Genomic DNA, 19003 nt, shown 5'->3' on the forward strand with positions numbered 1-19003 from the left:
ACCACGGAGTGGTCTTCATAGGACTGAATAATCCAAGACCTCTCTGTGGTCTTCATAGGACTGAATAATCCCAGACCTCTCCGTGGTCTTCATAGGACTGAATAATCCCAGACCACGGAGTGGTCTTCATACCACTGAATAATCCCAGACCTCTCTGTGGCCATTACAGAATTGAATAATCTCAGACCTCTCTGTGGTCTTCATAGGACTGAATAATCCCAGATTTTCTATGGTCTATACAGAACTAAATAATGATAGACCTCTCTATGGTCATTATAGGACTGAATTATCCCGGTCCTCTCTGTGGTCTTTACAGGATTGAATAATCCCTGGGTACAGTGGTAGCCCAGCCACCTTCACCTCTATGCTTCTCTGAAGTGTTCTGTGTATTAATCCTCTTCTGCTGGAATTGGCATTTATTTCGCTTCCTGGGGTGTCCATTTAGCGACCGTACATGGAGCATGCAGCCGGGGTCCTCACTGCGGCTCATTAACGGTCATGACCAGGGGAGTCGAAGCACAGGGGCTGATGGGAAATGTGAGGGGCTCTTTTAAGTAGGCGAGGGGGACGGAGGTGGAGACAGAGCAGTCCATAGAAAGACACATCGAGGAAGGCGCGTGTTGTTTAATGTGCTCTGTGAGAGGCAGAGTGCGAGAGAGGGAGGGGTATCCACTGCACTGCTGTGTGACTGGAAATTTAATGGGGGGGGGGGGGGGGGGTTGGGACAGCAGCGGGAGCCAGAAGCGATTGAGGAGAGAGGAAGCTTGCCCACTGGTCTAAGAGCGACAGGAAGCGCTGGAGGTGGTGCACGGTGCTGGGTGGCCAGCCCCCTTACTCCTGCAGCTCTGATGTAAGTGTGCTGGGTGATCTATTGTATTCTACAGGGACACAAAGTGAGTAGATGTGGATGATGCAGTCTGGCTGCCCACAGACAGGTCTGTACCTTTCAGGGAGACACTAAACGTCCTTGGTAGAGGACTTATCGTATCAGCAGGCGGGACCGCCATAAACACTGCCACCATCACAGAGGGCACACAGCAACCCTCCCCCCTCCACATACACACACACACGGTCTGAATCGGCCAGGAGTCAAACGGCCAGTCTGCACGTAGCTTAGAAAAGAGACACCACGGAGCAGTTCGCCCCCTCCCCCCAGCAGTGTGTTAATGAGGCGTAGGAGACAGACTGACGACTCAGTCAAAACCAAAAGGGGAGTAGACGTGTGAATTTGAACTGACCGTTTACCGGGTTACCATCAGTTGCCCCCCACCCTAGCCCCCCTCCTCCAACTTGTGCACGTTATTCATGTTATGCGTATTCTGAACACGAATGTTTTCGGTTGGAAGTTGCTTAATTGGCATGACGAAGTGATGCCAAAGCAGTTGGCGGTGCTTAAAAATACTGCGCTGGGGGCCGTACAGTATGTGCATGCGTTGCCAAGGGAAACTGGCGTCCCGAGCCGCACTCGGTCCCCGTTTCCGAGCGGGGTCGCTGCGAAACGCCCGCACCGGGCTGCGCGTCCGCCCCAGGTGCGTCCCCCTGGACGGTGCTGCGGAAGGCGCCGCCGACACGCACCTAGCTCGCAGACACCTGCTACGCGGATAGCATGTCTTATTCTGATGGCCCGTTTCTGCATTTGGTCAAATCAGAATAATAAAAAACAGGAGAAACAATAGTGACTGTGGGCTATAGCGGTTTTTCGCATGGCGCGCTGCACCTGAGTCCAAAGTGAAGACGGTAAGAGACTACCGGGCATCGTCGGTGCGTTAATGTCCGAGGGACGGGCGCCGTGCGGCGTCTTTAAATATCTCAGCATGTATGCATAATGATTAACTTAGTGCGTATTGCTGCATCGGAGAATGTGTGTCCATTCAGCCCCGGTTCTGCGCGAATCGGCGTAAAAACGCAGCTTAGGATGGAGGTCTAGCTGCTGCAGCTCCCCTTTCCAGCGCGCCCCCGTGCACAGCGTGCGCGCGTATGCTGTCTGAGAAAATACTTTTTCTATTCTGTGTGTGAGGTAGTGACCTCTTTTATTGCAGCCTTGAATATCTTTTACTGGGCATATATATGATTATTTTCATTTACCTGCATTTATTTCTCTTCCTCTCAATTCATTTTTGATCTGACTTTCTTCACCAATTAATAGAAGGTCGGGAGAGAGTGCCATGCTCAGAGACTTGCGACAGGGTGAATCAATTTGAACGAGTGTGTGTGTGTGTGTGTGTGTGTGTGTGTGAGAGAGAGAGAGAGAGAGAGAGAGAGAGGGAGGGAGGGAGGGGTAGAAAGGGATGAGCGAGGGAGAAGGAGAAAGACAGGGGGAGAAAGACATCGAATCAGTGCCGCAGCTGTTGAAGGAATATAGGTGAAAACGAAGGTAGGCAAGGCGGGGATGGTCTAATGGGGATGAAGATGCTTGATTGTATGGAAATATTCAGCGTGTGTAATTTTCATGATTAACATGACGTGTATATGTAAGGATACGGCATGTGGAAATGCCCATGCGTGTAATAATGCCAGCCGCAGAAGGGATGTTTATAAAGACAGACACGGTTTTCAATGGAAAGATTGTTCGGACAGGCGTTTGAACAGAATTAATGCGGCAGTGTGCGCGCGCGCACGTGTGTGTCTGTGTGTGTGTGTGAGAGAGAGAGAGACAGAGAGAGAGAGAGGGGCAGAAACGAGAGCGTGAAAGAGCGCCTGCGCGTATCTGTTTATTTAGAAACGAGAGCGTGAAAGAGCGCCTGCGCGTGTCTGTTTATTTGTGTGTGCGTCCGTCTGCGTGTGCGCGCTCAGCGGCGCGCGCTGTGTGTGGGTGTTAAGATAATGAATTTTTGTTCCTAGGTTATGCTTTGCCGGGTCGTAATAAGATGGTAAGTGTGGATATTGTGCAAGAGAATACGTTTTGTGAATAGTTAAGATGGATTAGCAGCTTTCATTTAATTTTAAAATGTCATTTCAAAGTATTTATCACTGCGATTGTTCGTCTTTACCCAATGAAAGCAGTTAATGGATGTTTATGACAAATGTTTTCTGTTAATGGTATTCATGACTAACATTTATGCTTAACGTGAAACTTAGATATTTTTTTTAATTTTGGAAACAGACCAAATGTCCGTGGGGTTTCGGAGGCGGTTGTGGGATGTAGTGTCCTTACAGTCATTATCCAGTATTAATCCCTAATTTTGTGGGTTTTACTGATGTATTTTTTGTTGTGCTTTGAGTGGTTCGCAGTTGCGGTTTCACAGCTTGTAGCGCACAGATCAGCTTCTGTTTCGGAAGATGGCTGTATTCCCTTAGTGAAAACCCGCAGATTGCTTCGTGTGTTTGACGAACCCCGTCTTTTCCCAACATTATCAGACTGTTACATATGACTGGATTGCAACAGATGTTTTTTTTTTTTTTACTTCGTTTGGTACTTATCGCGCTTGTACGATATGTATATTGTCTGGTGACGCTATTACAATGAAACAACTAATAATACAATCTACCTTCATAATTTTTTTTATCATTTTGGGAAGTGTATATATGGAACCCTTGAGTAGTAAGAGGAGGACAAGAGTGTAATGAGGATGGAGTGTAGAGTTGTGTGTTGCAATGTACAGTAATGGATGGGATAGATAGATAGATAGATAGATAGATAGATAGATAGATAGATAGATAGATAGATAGATAGATAGATTTGAGTTTTATTGATCTCTAAGGGAAAGTCATTGAAGTATATAGAGGTCAGTGTATAGTAGTGCTTTGGACTGGGTGGATTTAGTTTGAAAATGTAGATAATGGGGGAAGAACCAGGGCTATTTGAGCAAGTTCTAATGGTAGAACGGTAAGGGAAGACTTAATAAGGAGAACTGTGGGGTGTTTGGACTGACGTGTATCAATGCAAAATGCCAATGTCATTTTGTACCAGTACATTACGGGGAAAGTCTGAAACAAATTTATGGTAAATTTCTCTAAGATATAATCCTGCCACAGTCTCACTAAGGTCCGCGGTTAGTTATTGTCGGTGGTCGGTGTACAGTAACACTGGAACAAAGACAACTGATGCAACAAAGGAGCAGAGACGCTCGCTAACTGAGAGCCGACGTTTTCTTGGGGTTTGATCTCCAAACAAATACAGCAATAGCCCCTCTGCTGCAGGACTGCTGATCAGGTACCGCTAACAGACAGTGAGTTGGCTTCCTGAAGGAGCAGTGACTGCGCGCGGCCGCCATGCATTGCAATTTTTAACCTTTAACGTGTCTCTCAAGTGTCTTGAATATTTTTCATGTAGTTCTAAAAACCTTCTAATTATAGTAATTTATTTAGTGACAGTACACAATGAGGCCATGTCCATATTCTTTTAAACACAGTCATCGGTCAAAATGCATAGTTAAGTCTTTTTGTAGAGTAATGAGGTTGTTTTACAGTGTACAGTGGGTTGCAGTGTACAATTATGTAGCATTGTAGAGTAATGACGATGGAAGTGTAGTGTTTTGTGTTGCAGTGTGATTTGATGTCTTTTCAGTGTCTTACTGACCAGACAATGCAGAGCCCTGAGTTTACACCCTGTCCCCTTTAATGCAGAGAGACTGTGCCCCGAGCCACATGGATGTGCCGATGTGCCTCACATGGCTCCAACCACCAGCTTCTCAGTAGCTTCTCATGGCACCAAAGATCTTGGCTGAGGTTCTGCCTGTGGTTCCTGGCTGTTACTGACATTCTTCCCGCGATGAGCAGACTCAGAGAGAGCCGAGCGGCTCGCAGTGCTGCAGACACTGGGCCATGACGTCCCCTGGGTTCCAGTGGTGCCAGGCGTGATGTGTTTCCTGGACCGCAGAATAAATGGCTGCACGGTGGGGGGAAGGTGGACAGTGTGTGTTTGTGCAGGTCCCAGGTTCGAGAGGAGACCTCCCCATGAAACTGCAGCTTTCAATTTGCCTCATTGCCTCGAGGGGGCAGGCAGTGTTGGTACCGGATATATGGGCCTTATTCCATCAGACCCATATATTCCGTCCAGTTCTTCAAAGGTAGCTGCTCCCAGTTACAGCTTATCGTAGGACCGCCGCCCCCCCACCCCCAAAGTGGGACAGGAAGTGGTAGTAGCAAATGAGAGAATGAAAACAGTGGCTTGAGGAGGAGGTGCACTGTGGAGAGGCCTTGAGGGGTTTCCTGTAAGAGGGCACCACCCCCCCCCCTGGATTCCCGCCTCTCTCACTGAAGCTGCCCTTACCTGCCAGCTCTGCTCCACTCCTGCAATGCAGCCAGGGATTTATATGAGTCAGTCTCTCAGTCGTCAGTGCAGGTTTGTGTTTCTATGATGTGAAGCCCCCACCATGTAGCAAACAGGGCATTGCCCACCATGTCAGTGGGCATTACCCATCATGCCATGCGGCTTTACCCACCATGAAGAGGTGTTACCCCCTTATACCATGGGGCATTACCCACAATGCCATTGGGCATTATTCACCATGACAGGGTGTTACCCACCATGAAGAGGTGTTACCCACCATGCCATTGGGCATTATTCACCCTGATGGTGTGTTATGCGCCATGACGGTGCATTACCCATCATGCTATGGGGTATTACCCACCATGCCATTGAGCAGTATTCACCTTGATGGGGCATTACCCACCATGCCATTGGGCATTTATCGTGATGGGGCATTGCCCATCATGCCATGGGGCATTACCCACCATGATGGGATGTTACCCACGATACCATGGGGCATTGCACTACCCACAATGCCCAGGAACTAATGCCATTCTGCAGCCAGACTCCCCCCTTGGCTGGGGCAGGGTTTGTAATGACTGCGTGTCCTGGATGTACTGTAACACATAAGCGACTCCCCAGGGAATGTGTTCAGCACTTGGCAGCAGAGATATTAATAAAATACCAGACGGGGGAGTTTTGCAGTGTGCCCTTGGGCGTGTGGAGCTGGTACAGCACCCTCACAGGGGCGCTCTCTGTTATGGCTCCGGTGCCTGTTCAAACAGAGAGGAAGAGCAGCATTCCCCAGGGAGGCGGGGGCTTTGCTTATGCTCCCTCACAGGGGTGCCCACCCCCAGTGCTGAAGCGGCCCCATTCCGTGAGCTCCAGGGCTGGCCGCAAGCGAGCAGCTGGGAGCACGCAGCATGGTGGCTAAACCTGTTACTATGGCAACCAGGTCTGCCGCTCCACGGCACGGAGGGGCAGCGGCGACCTGTTGAACAGAGCAGCTGCGAGTCGACGGGCGTGAAGATGCCCCAGCTGCGCTCTTCTGTCTCACGGGGGCTGGCGTGTACGCCGTGGTGAACCGGGCTCGGACACCACTCCCCCAGGTGAGAAGCTCGGTTAACATGGCGACACAGATTCATTAAGAGTCAGTGATGGATTTCGTCAGGTGGTGCTGGTGTGTTAAAGGTAAATCAGGCTCCTCCGGCTGACGGGGTCAGGTGGGCAGGGGAGTCAGCAGCCTGCTGGTCATAAAAAGCATGACCAGGCAATGAGAGAAAGTACTGGTGAGCCTCGCTGCTTTGCTGTGGCATGTAATTAGGTGAAATTACTGAAATCACAGCAGTGGGTGAGGTACACTTACAGATAAGCTGAAGGATAGAAAACACTGTGGATGAATCCGTCGCAGTGCTGGAGTCTGTCATGTTAGAAGATATCATTAGAGTGCAGTGTTTGTCTTCTGTTTCCTGATTGCTCTAAAAGGAGCGGTTTTAATGTCAGCTTTCATGTGAGTCTTAGGCGAGGGTTAATATGTGTTTTTAAGTGTCAGAGGGAGAGTTGCATCTCCCCTGTGAGCGGTGAGCAGTGTGTGTGTGTGTGTGTGTGTGTGTGTGGATTATGTTTATATTATGTTGTAGGGACCAAATGTTCCCCGCAATGTAATAAAAATTTGTTATTTTGATGTTGTGGAGACCATTTTTCAAGTCCCTATAAAGATCTGTGAATGCAATCAAAAAACTGAAAATGCCAAAAGTCTTGTATTTTGTTTGGTTTCTTACGGTTAAGGTTTGGGCTGAGTAGGGGTTAAGGTTGTCAGGTTGGGATTAGAGTTTTTCCCATAGAAATGAATGGGGAGTCCACAGAAAGATATAATTGCAAACCTGTGTGTGTGTGCGTGTGCGTGCCGACTCACGTCACCACGACGACATGGTCCATCAGTCCGTCAATCCAGCCCGCATCTCTACATCAGCATTGTGACATCACGGCCCTGATGGCTCCTCGCTCCTCCAGCTGAGTGTGAGTGTGTGCAATTGTGAGAGAAAGCAGAGTGTGAATGCGGGCGGGGGATTAGACCCATGCAGCTGGAGAGAGAGAGGCAGGGAGGGAAAGCGAGGCGAGTTTGCTGAAAAGGTAACCATAGCAACCGTCTCTGCAAAGGCTTGGGGGGGGGGGGGGGGGTGAGGACGCCAAGGCAGATGAGGGACAGAGCAGGAGAAAGGGGAGGCATGGAGATGGAGACAGAGGAGGACAGAGCAGAAGAGAGGTAAGGCATGGAGATGGAGACAGGGGGACAGAGCAGGACTAACATGGGGAAGAGGGGAGGCATGGTGATGGGAGACAGAGGAGGGTTGAGCAGGGCTAACAAGGAGAGCCATGGGATAAGGTGGAGATGGTGGAGTAAGCAGAGTAACTTCACCAGGTTAACCTCTCATTTGGCCCAGTATTTACACACGGTGTTTCTCAAGGATATGGTTTGTCTTGGGGTAACGTAACTACAGGAGCTACTAATGCGGAATGGACAGCTGTCACTCAAATGGCCATCCTCAAAAAACCATGAGCTTGAATGGATGCACGCACTTCGTATGAATTTGCTTTTCTGTGTTACAAGCATGGGGGAGCAAATGTTGAGATCTGCATGGAGTCCAGGTTGTGTGGTACATGTTTGGGAGTTTATTTTTGGGTTTCCTGTGGAGTCTAGGTTGTGTGTTTTTGAGTTTATTGGTTGGATCTTAGGAATTATAAATAATTTTTTCCCATCCTGCGTCTTGGTTTTCCTCCTCTCTTCACGTGGTTTTTCCCCTCTTGCTTCTTGGTTATTCTTCTTAATTTGTCCTATTTTTCTCCCTCTTGCCTCCTGGTTTTTCTCCCTCTTTCCTCCTGGTTTTCTCCCTTGCTTTTCCAGCTTTTTCTCCCTCTTGCCTCCTGGTTTTTCTCCCTCTTTCCTCCTGGTTTTCTCCCTTGCTTTTCCAGCTTTTCCTTCCTATCGACTCCTGGTTTTTCTCCCTCTTGCCTCCTGGTTTTTCTCCCTCTTGCCTACTGGTTTTTCTCCTTCTCACCTCCTGCTTTTTTTTCTACCCTGTCTCCAGATTGTTCTCCATCTCACCTCCTGGTTTTCTTTCCCTCCCTTCTCCTGGCTTTCCCCTCCTGTCTCTGAGTTTTTCTCCTTCCCTCTACCTGGTTTTGCCCCTCATGCCTTCTGTTTTTCCCTCTCATGTTTTTCTCTCTTTCTCTTCCTTATTTCTCTCCCTTCCTCTGGTTTTTCATCCTTTATCTGGGTTTTCTCCCTCCTATCTCCTGGTTTTCTGTCTCCGTTCTCCTGTTTTTTTTCTCCTGTATGGCTCCTGTCTTTACTCCCTCCTGACCTCCTTGTTTTTCTCCCTCTTTACCTCCTGGGTCCATTCACCTCCTCATTTTTCTCCCTTCCGCCTGGTTTTTATCCCTCCTGGCCCCTGATTTTTCTCTTTCCTTTCTCTTGGTTTTTCTCCCTGTAACCACCTGATTTTTTTTCTCCTGCCTCATTGTTGTTCTCTCTCCATTCCCCTGATTTTTGACCCTCTCACCCACTGGTTTTTCTCCCTCCCGCCTCCTGTTGTACTCCATCCTGACCTCCTTGTTTTTCTCCCTGTCGCCTCCTGCATGCACCCACCTCATCATTTTTCTCCCCTCCTTCTTGTTTTACTTCCTGTCACATCTTCATTTTTCTCCCCTCCCTCCCTGTTAGTAATTATTAATATTAATGTCTCTGTCTTCACTCATCTCTCTTTTTTCCCTCTGCCTCTGCAGCTGTTCAGTACTCATTTATCAGTGCTGGTAAATCCTTGTCCTCTTTTCACTGCCATACAGTAGTCCATGCGCCTCACAATCTCTGTCCTGCTCCCCTTACCATGTCACATTCATCCATATTCATTCATGTCACATCACCTGTTCTCACTTTTATTACTGTACTTGCACTTACTGATGGCAGCTTGATACCACTCAACGTGCTTATCTAACATCACTCAAGTGTAAATAGTCTGGAATTAAGTAGTGAACTATGTATTAGTGCTGCAGTATTTAGCTAGACCACTCACTACAATGGCAAGGTGTAGGATCAACTCTAGCTGTCAGCCTTAGTATCCTCGGAGTTTGTTGCGCTGACATGAATCAGACATACATACTGAAAACTAAAAGTATGACACAATTTTAATATTGATTATCATTTTGTGACTTGCAAATGTTTCACTTTGCTCTCTGCTTGTTGAAAACATGTCTGAAATATTTTGTCAGTCTTTTGCCCTTTTTGGCCTGTGCTAGACTCATGTTTTAGGTATATATGTCCTCAGTTGGATAGTACTGTACAGTCTGTCTGTGGGTAGTGAAACATACCATGTGAAACAGCCTTCAGTGTATGTCTGTTTTGCTAACTTAGTGTGCCACAGGTTCCTAATTCAGCTGGGCTGCTTAGCTTCTATAAGATCTCATTGTGACGGTGCAGATTTGTTTGCATCCATGGCTTCCAAGTAAGCCATATAAAAACAGGTACTGATGGTGGTGCAGAAGGGTTATAGTATGTGTACTTAACTCTCTCTTTCTCTCCCTTTACAGTAACTATTTTTTCCCATACCAAAATCCTGAAGAAAAAGGACAAAGATCACTATTACATTACTCCATTAACAAATTGCTTTAAAAGCCAGGCAAATGTGATATTTTGGAAGTAGAAACAGATAAAAACCTGCACCGGGACTGACTGGATTTTCCTGCCTGGAATAGACCCATCAGCACACCTGCAAAGGGGAGGGTCATGACCCAGTTGCCATGCGCATCGTCACGGTGACCAGCCTTTCCAGCCCCTCTCCCCTCCTCCTCTTGCTGGGCCAGCTGCTGTTGTGGCTCCTCCTACCTAGGCCAGGATTGGCAGGGGCTGCTTCATCTTGCCCCGGCCTCTGTAGTTGTTCAAATCAGGCCAGTCGAGTCATTTGTACACGACGGAATTTGGAGGAGGTGCCAGAAAGTATATCTATCAACACACGATACCTCAACCTGCAGGAGAATTCCATACAGGTAAATATGCTTTGGATAGGGTCTCGCATTCTCTTTGATCTTCTTCTTGTGCACTGTGTCTTTAACTTTTTCATTACTACCTTCTACCAGGTGATCAAATCGGATACCTTCAGGCACCTGAGACATCTGGAGATTTTGCAGCTGTCAAAGAACCAGATTCAGCAGATTGAGGTGGGGGCCTTCAACGGGCTACCAAACCTCAACACCCTGGAACTCTTTGACAATCGACTCACCCTGGTCCCATCCCAGGCCTTTGAGTACCTCAGCAAACTCCGTGAGCTATGGTTACGCAACAACCCCATAGAGACGCTGCCTGGCTACGCCTTCCACCGTGTGCCCTCCCTGCGGCGGCTCGACCTGGGAGAGCTCAAGAAGCTCGATTACATTTCCGATGCTGCCTTTGTGGGACTGGTGAACCTACGCTACCTGAATCTTGGCATGTGTGGCCTGAAGGACATTCCCAACCTCACACCGCTCATCCGGCTGGAGGAGCTGGAATTGTCTGGCAACCGTCTAGAGATCATCAGGCCCGGGTCCTTCCAGGGTTTGGTGTCCCTTCGCAAGCTCTGGCTCATGCACTCCCAGGTGTCCGTTATTGAGCGCAATGCCTTTGACGACCTCAAGAATCTGGAGGAGTTGAACCTGTCACACAACTCCCTGCACTCGCTACCACATGACCTGTTCACCCCGCTACACCAGCTGGAGAGGGCACACTTGAACCACAATCCTTGGGTGTGCAACTGTGACGTGCTGTGGCTAAGCTGGTGGCTGAAGGAGACAGTGCCCAGTAACACCACCTGCTGCGCTCGCTGCCATGCACCACCCGTGCTAAAGGGAAGGTATATTGGGGAGCTGGACCAGAGCCACTTCACTTGCTATGCACCCGTGATTGTGGAGCCGCCAACTGACCTGAACGTCACGGAGGGAATGGCGGCCGAGCTCAAGTGCCGAACAGGAACCTCGATGACATCGGTGAATTGGATCACACCCAATGGCACCCTCATGACCCATGGCTCCTACAGGGTCAGAATCTCAGTGCTGCATGACGGCACACTCAACTTCACCAACGTCACGCTCCGGGACACGGGGCAGTACACATGCATGGTGACCAACTCTGCAGGCAACACCACAGCAACTGCCGTGCTCAACGTGACCGCTGCCGACGTCAGCATCAACTACACCTACTTCACCACTGTCACCGTGGAAACCGTGGAGACTAATGGAGAGGAGAATTCAGCCCGGCAGGAAATAAATGAGACTTTCATCCGGATTCCTGGATCCACTGCTTCTGTAGATATTTGGGGTGCTGGAACAACTCTGGCAACAACATCTTCTTCAATCTCATCTTCCTGGTCCTCCTCTTCTCCCAGAGCTACTAAGTCTACAGAGAAGGCCTTTACTGTACCTGTTACCAACATGCCTGACCTCGATGACGTCATGAAGACCACCAAAATTATCATCGGCTGTTTTGTGGCCATCACTTTTATGGCTGCAGTGATGCTGGTCGTTTTCTATAAGCTGCGGAAGCAGCACCAGCTGCACAAGCACCACGGCCCAGCGAGAGCTATCGAGATCATCAATGTGGAGGACGAGATTGGTGGCGGGGGAAGTGGTGGGCGAGGTAGTGGGATCTCCGGGGGAACCACCATGCATTCTGGGAGTGTGGGAACCACAGGTGGTGGGCAAAGTCTGCGGTTACACCATCCTGAACTTGTCAACCTCCCCAACCTAGCTAAAGCTGACCATCTTAACCACTATTACAAGACACATCATTTCAACAACAACATGATGGGCTTGGGCATTGGGGCAGGGCCTACAGGAGGGGGGGCGCTCAACAACAACAACAACCCCTCTCCGCTCTCCCCACCCTCCCAGACCCCTCCCATATCCTGCAGCCAGGTCCCAATGCCCTCTTCCAGCTTGCAGACCCCCTCCGGAAACAGTGCCAGCTCCAACACCATGCCCACCCCCCTGCCCCCGCTGAGCCTCCATGGCTCCCTGAAGGGCCTGATGGGAAAAGGCCAGAAGCCTCAGATCGAGCCGCTGCTGTTTAAGAGCAGCTCCAAGGAGAATGTCCAGGAGACGCAGATCTGAGAGGGGGACAGAGAGAGAACAGAGAGTACTGCTTCTTCTGATGGCACAGGTTGGGAGGTGATTGGCATGGGGGGGGGGTGGGAGCATCCAATACAGTTTGAACATAGAGACACTGCTGTGCATTGGCAGAGCGCCCCCCTGCCAGCAGATTCCAAGGGCCGGTACTGTGTGCACTCAAACGGGACAGTGTGATGCACTGGCACTCTGCTGATGCGAGTGCTCGTAAAAAACCAGTGAGATTAATCTGTGGACCTTTCAACAAGGCGAGCTATCTGTGCCACCGCAGTGCTGAACTGTGCCAAAGTGAGCAGAGGAAGGACAAAAACAAGCCTTTTCATTTAGTTTGCATATCAGCACCCTGGAGCCACCAGGGTGGGCCAGAAACACTGAGGCGTATTTTACAGTACTACAGTACTACTCCCATACTACAGTACTACAGTACTACTCCCATACTACAGCCCATATCAGCCACGTTGACAGAACACAGACCTATTCCAGACCACAGGACTGTACTTCGACACATAATACAGCCCATTTGACAGAACACAGACATAGTTTATATCACAGGCCTGTACTACAACCCATAATACAGCCCCTTTGACAGAACACAGGCCTAGTCCAGACCATAGGATGGTACTACAACCCATAATACAGCCCCTTTGACAAAACACAGGCCAAGTCCAGACCATAGGATGGTACTACAGCCCATAATACAGTCCCTTTGACAGAACACACGCCTAGTCCGGACCACAGGATGGTACTACAGCCCATAATACAGTCCCTTTGACAGAACACAGGCCTAGTCTGGACCACAAGATGGTACTACAGCCCATAATACAGTCCCTTTGACAGAACACAGGCCTAGTCCAGACCATAGGATGGTACTACAGCCCATAATACAGTCCCTTTGACAGAACACAGGCCTAGTCCAGACCATAGGATGGTACTACAGCCCATAATACAGTCCCTATAAGAGAACACAGGCCTAGTCCGGACCACAGGATGGTACTACAGCCCATAATACAGTCCCTTTGACAGAACACAGGCCTAGTCCAGACCATAGGTTGGTACTACAGCCCATAACACAGTCCCTTTGACAGAACACAGGCCTAGTACAGACCACAGGATGGTACTACAGCCCATAATTCAGTCCCTTTGACAGAACACAGGCCAAGTCCAGACCATAGGATGGTACTACAGCCCATAATACAGTCCCTTTGACAGAACACAGGCCTAGTCCGGACCACAAGATGGTACTACAGCCCATAATACAGTCCCTTTGACAGAACACAGGCCTAGTCCTGACCACAGGATGGTACTACAGCCCATAATACAGTCCCTTTGACAGAACACAGGCCTAGTCCTGACCACAGGATGGTACTACAGCCCATAATACAGCACTGCACTTTGGGTTTAGGCAACAGAAAGGTTTATTTTTTCAGAATTTTTGTCAGTCATTCCCTCTCCCTTCTCTACACCCAATGGACTTTGCTGAAAAAGATGAAGAACAGGAGGAGAAAGAGAGGAACTATGAGGAGAAGTCGATGGAAAATTCTAAACGAGTCAAAGCTAAAATGCATACAGTATAAGAGAGTATATGAAATACATACAGTATATGAGAGTATATTTTCATTTGAAGAAAAGAAATGACGGAGAGCCTTTAACAAGCCACAAACTGAAGAGCATCAGAGCTGCTATCAATCCAGCTGTTATTATTACTGTTATTATCATTAATAATATTATGACAAATATTATGTCACTCATGTTTTTTTTTTTTTTTTTTTATTTTGATTTCCAGGAGAAGGGGGGATGGAAACGGAATGAAACAGAAGGCAAACCTTGGCTTGGTTAGCTGGTTAGCTGACTAAACCTTGGCTGGTTAGCTGGGTGGCTATCCTAAAATCGATTATGAAGGTGATTCTCATTAGATGTGCCAGACAGAGCGGATTGGGGAGGTGCTGTGCTGGGCCTGGCTGCCTACTCGGCACACACACACGCTCGCTCTCGCTTCACGCCTTAGTTCCCAGGTAGCGAAGGTTAGCTAACGACACGCTCGTCACACACCGCTGTGTTACTCTGCGCCATGTACAGGTAGTCGCCATGGCAACAGGAGCTCCGTGACCGCGCGGCGTGAGCTCACACCGCACAGGCGCCTCTGCTGTCTGCATCTCCATCCGCAGGTCCGTCTCCCTGCATTTGCCCTGGTGTTACTGTGATTCCGTTTGTAGCTTTCAATAACACGGCTTCGTTAATCACAGGAATGACCTTGCGTTCAGGCCCTTCGGTGATTTTTACTTTCTTTGTGTACATGGTTAACAAATTAACACAAAAATGAGATGGCCACTGATGAAAGAGGAGGAACACCCCAACACCCCCCCCTCACCACCACCACCACCACCACCACCCCGGGCCAATCAGATAGGGCTGCAGCATCCACTTTGTCCCACCCTCTTGTTTTGAATGGCACCTGCTTCAGCCAGTCAGGATCAGAAACTGCCAGAATGACACTCGGTTGATTACAGTGGGACTGAACAGCACAATAAGGACTCACAGGGAAAATGGACAGCCAAAGTAAGACAGGACAGTGTTCCACAAGGTAACCGCCTTCACTGCAAGAGGGACTAGATTGAAACAGCCTGCGCATTTTTTAATAATAATGGACGAATCATTGAAGGAATATAAAAATTATAGAAAACAAACAAAACCATCACAATAATAACAGGTGTTTTTTTATTTTTATCCTGTTTTATTTCATTTTTGTTTTTAAATCCACTGTTCTCTTAATTGTAATATTGTTCTTGTTATGATTAGCTGATATTATGGTTATTATTAGGAGAAGCCTTCTGGGGGGGGGGGGGGTGTGAGGCCCATGTGGGGGGGGGGGGACTCTGACAGGAGCCTGCCCACTGCGCCATGCCCAACACCATCCCTGTTTCCATGACAACTCACCGTGAAATTGCTGCATCGCAGCGCATGAGCCCCCGCCACAGCTCAGCCCTGACATCACACGCAGGATGGGGACCCGAGCGGATGGTGCTGTTTCCCAAGCAAGTGTGCCCAAGTCTGAGGGGGAAAACAGTGGTGGATGGCCAGACCAATCAAACGAAGCGATGGAGAAACCTGTGCCTGTGTGGGAGTGATTTTGATTGGTAGAAAGTTGTGATGTCATGAACCAGGAGAAGGGCTCAGCTGCTGTTGGAGCACCGTGTAAGGGTCAGGGGTCACGAGAGAGAGTGTCATCAGCCCTGGGTTTTCATGTTAGGTTTGGTTATTTAGTGTGTAATTTTGTTGTTCTTGATGTGGGAAACAGTGCAGTGACAGGGATGAGGGCCCTGGATGCAGGTGCCAGGGCCCGGCAGCAGACAGCCCAATGCGGGCATCCTATGCGCAGGCTTCCTGAGTGTCGTGTGTTTCTTTCTGCTGCCTCTGGCTGCTCTTCCTTCAGTACCCATCAATACCAGGGTGGGTTTGGCAGGAGAGCAGGTGGGGCGAAGGGGGGCCACTCCATCCGCCTTAAGACCACCAGTCAGTCTCATTTGTGTTTTTTCTGCCTCCGCAGCAGACGCTAGGTGTGTCTGCTTCATTCCCAGAATGCCTCTTTTTCCTAGCATGCCATGTGGAGACCGGGCCTGGAACCTGCAGAGCTGAGCATCCTAAGTTACCCAGACCTGATATAGACATAGCTTCACAGGAGCAGGGGCTGGACTGCAGGGGAATTCTGGGAAAATGCAGAGATGCCATGAAGGCCAGCCTGCAGGGGAATTCTGGGAAAATGCAGAGATGCCATGAAGGCCAGCCTGCAGGGGAATTCTGGGAAAATGCAGAGATGCCATGAAGGCCAGCCTACAGGGGAATTCTGGGAAAATGCAGAGATGCCATGAAGGCCAGCCTGCAGGGGAATTCTGGGAAAATGCAGAGATGCCATGAAGGCCAGCCTGCAGGGGAATTCTGGGAAAGTGCAGAGATGCCATGATGGCCAACTTGCTGGGGAATTCTGGGAAAGTGCAGAGATGCCATGAAGGCCAGCCTACAGGGGAATTCTGGGAAAATGCAGAGATGCCATGAAGGCCAGCCTGCAGGGGAATTCTGGGAAAGTGCAGAGATGCCATGAAGGCCAACTTGCTGGGGAATTCTGGGAAAGTGCCAGATTGCTGCAAGGGCTTGCTGGGGAATTCTGGGACAGTGAGTGTTTGCCATGGGGCCGGCCTGCTGGGGAATTCTGGGAAAGTGAGTGTTCGCCATGAGGCCAGCCTGCTGGGGAATTCTGGGAGAGCCTAGGTTTATCCTGTTGGGCTGGCCTGCCGGGGAATTCTGGGAAAGTGCGGGGTCATCACATGGGCCGGCCTGCCGGGGAATTTTGGGATAGCATAGACCTAAGACTGAGCTGACCCGCTGAGGAATTCTAGGATAGGAAGGAGTCAGCACAGGGCCAGCTTGACATGGAATTCTGGGAAAGTGAGTGGTTTCCACAGGGCAGGCCAGCTAGGGGAATTCTGGTATTGTAGAATGTATTTACTACTGTTTCTGTTACTATGTTCATCATATGCAGCTTCTGTATCGTGCAATGGCTCTGTTGTCAGGGTTTGTTGGTTGGTGGCTGCCCGGCAACAAGAATGAGCAGTATAGCTAAGCGGAGGCCAAAGCCTTCTGTCTGCATAGCAATGCCCTGCAGGGGGCAGCGGTGTGCACACTGTCACTCCCATCGCATTTGAAGTTTGTGGATGAAAGTGATTCACATGCACTTGCTAATTGCTATTGAAATTGCATCATTTATACTAATTAAATTTATTAAAGGAATGTAACAGAGATGAGGCTGGGAGCTGGTGGCTGGCAAAGGAGGCCATTCTCTGTGCTGGCCAGTGACGCCTGGATCTCCACACCTTTAGCCTGTCATGTGACATCTTTCCATATGCGGACGCCTGTGTCCCTCTGTTTTGGGATGGCTGTTCCAGGTGTCTGGATCTCTTTGAGAACTGATGAAATCAGTGAATGCGATGGAGATGCATTTCATGTCCTGGTGTGATGGACGCCACGATGGAACGTGGCAAATTGCAATTTTTCAAAAGAACGAGCAGAGCTATCAGGGCACGGCGATGTTCATGACGTCAACCCCAGAGGGCGACGCTGCGCCCTCAAAGCGGAAACGTCAATGTTTATCCACCATTTACTTCTCGCCCAACAGCTGTGACTGTTCAGGATGCTAGAATTGTGTGTAATGTCATGAAATAAACTGGGAGTCCTGCGGCTCCTCTGCACAGCGCCCCTCAGTGGACGGGCTGAGTGTGACTGAGTGGCGGGACGCAGTAATGGGGAGCTAGCAGGACGGCAACGCTCTAGGGGCCTACAGGATCTAGAGTGTTTTGGCTCACAGCTCTCTGTTCATTAATTAAGGTTGTTGTTTGTGTGACAGCTGCCTTTTGCACTTCTGCATCATTCACTTTAAGGGCCACTGGCTAGTTTTTAATAGAGAAATGCAGGTGAAGCTATTTTCTGTCCAGACAATGACTTTAATTAATGAACTGGAACGCATGACCCCCCCACCCACAGGGGTGGGGCCGTTGTGGGCACACTGGAGTGTCTCTGTGGCAGAGCTTAAGGCGCATTTCCAATGCACATGTGTGAAGCCATCACTGTCCCAGATACACACTATGCAGCTGATGCTATGTAGGTTGAGGGGGGATGATTTAGGGAATGTTTCCTGTGAGACTGTGAGCCTCACCTGGGGCAAAACGTGGCATCATGTACGGACAGACAGAGCCAGACAGACAGAGAGAAGCCAGTGTACAGCCATCCGCACCTGGCAGTGCCGTCACACTGCCGTCACACTGCCGTCACTGACACGATGTTCAGCTCTGTATTTCAGGAGGGATTCCTTTGTCATTACAGGCCTGAACCTTCCTCTTTTCCTTTGCCTCGTCCTGGTTTCCTGTCATTTTCTTGTTTTTGTCATTTCTTTCTATTTTCTCTGCTATGATTATTCTTCAGTCTGAGTGAGTCAGTCGTGTTTTCTTGCAGCTTAGGGCTGTGAGTCTATTAGTACAGACACTGGGACCCCCCCGAAGCCAACTAGATGGGGTATGAGATTCAAAGGAGCAGGCAGCTCCCCCTGGCCGTGTATCCCTCACGCAGAGCTAGGTGGGGTGGGGTCCTCCAGGGTGACCAGGAGCACGCGCTCTGCGTGACCCAGGCTGCTGAGGCATGGTGGGTTCCTCCTCCAATTCACCCTCCCTTAGATAAAAGGAAAGACGGCTTTCTAAGAAGTTTGGTGTTTGCAGAGAAGGTCCTCAGTCTCACTGCTTGGCTGTGTGGTCCTCTTATAGGCAGGCAGAAAGACAGGCAGACAGACAGACAAGCGTGCAGACAGACAGGCAGGTACGCAGACACACAGATATACAGGTAGATGGACAGGTAGGCAGACTCAGACAGACAGGCAGGCAGGCAGACAGACAGACACGATGCTGAGGACACCACCCCCCACTTCCTGCCCCCTCCTCATTCTCACCTCATTCTTCTCTCAGGAACGATACACGACACCACAAAAGACCGTACCACACAGCAACATGCCTTCTGTGCAATTAAACATGAGCTCTATCTGTCCCTGTGCATCCTTCTGGAAACATCTGAGTTGTTGCTGTTGCAGTTGTATCTTATGACACTCTTACAACCAACAGAAAG

At 49.4% G+C, this 19003-nt stretch overlaps 1 protein-coding gene across 5 annotated transcripts; it reads left to right on the forward strand.

Moving 5' to 3' along the window:
• The first annotated feature begins 1498 nt into the window (after positions 1–1498).
• lrrc4ba (leucine rich repeat containing 4Ba) lies at positions 1499–13549 on the forward strand. 5 transcript variants are annotated; one of them, XR_007384818.1, is made up of 4 exons: positions 2732–2870; positions 9779–10234; positions 10325–13391; positions 13454–13549. XR_007384818.1 is itself a non-coding variant. In XM_048992131.1 (3 exons), the coding sequence occupies exons 2-3, from the start codon at positions 9989–9991 to the stop codon at positions 12326–12328; spliced, it is 2250 nt and encodes a 749-aa protein (XP_048848088.1). In that variant the 5' UTR covers positions 1499–1529; positions 9779–9988; the 3' UTR covers positions 12329–13549. The 5 variants fall into 5 exon arrangements, 3 of the variants coding, with proteins under 3 accessions (XP_048848088.1, XP_048848087.1, XP_048848086.1); XR_007384819.1 differs by having other exon boundaries at positions 13516–13549; XM_048992131.1 differs by lacking the exon at positions 2732–2870 and adding an exon at positions 1499–1529 and having other exon boundaries at positions 10325–13549.
• The last annotated feature ends 5454 nt before the right edge of the window (positions 13550–19003 follow it).

This window comes from Brienomyrus brachyistius, chromosome 22 (genome assembly GCF_023856365.1).
Source record: "Brienomyrus brachyistius isolate T26 chromosome 22, BBRACH_0.4, whole genome shotgun sequence".
NCBI classification, from domain to species: domain Eukaryota; kingdom Metazoa; phylum Chordata; class Actinopteri; order Osteoglossiformes; family Mormyridae; genus Brienomyrus; species Brienomyrus brachyistius.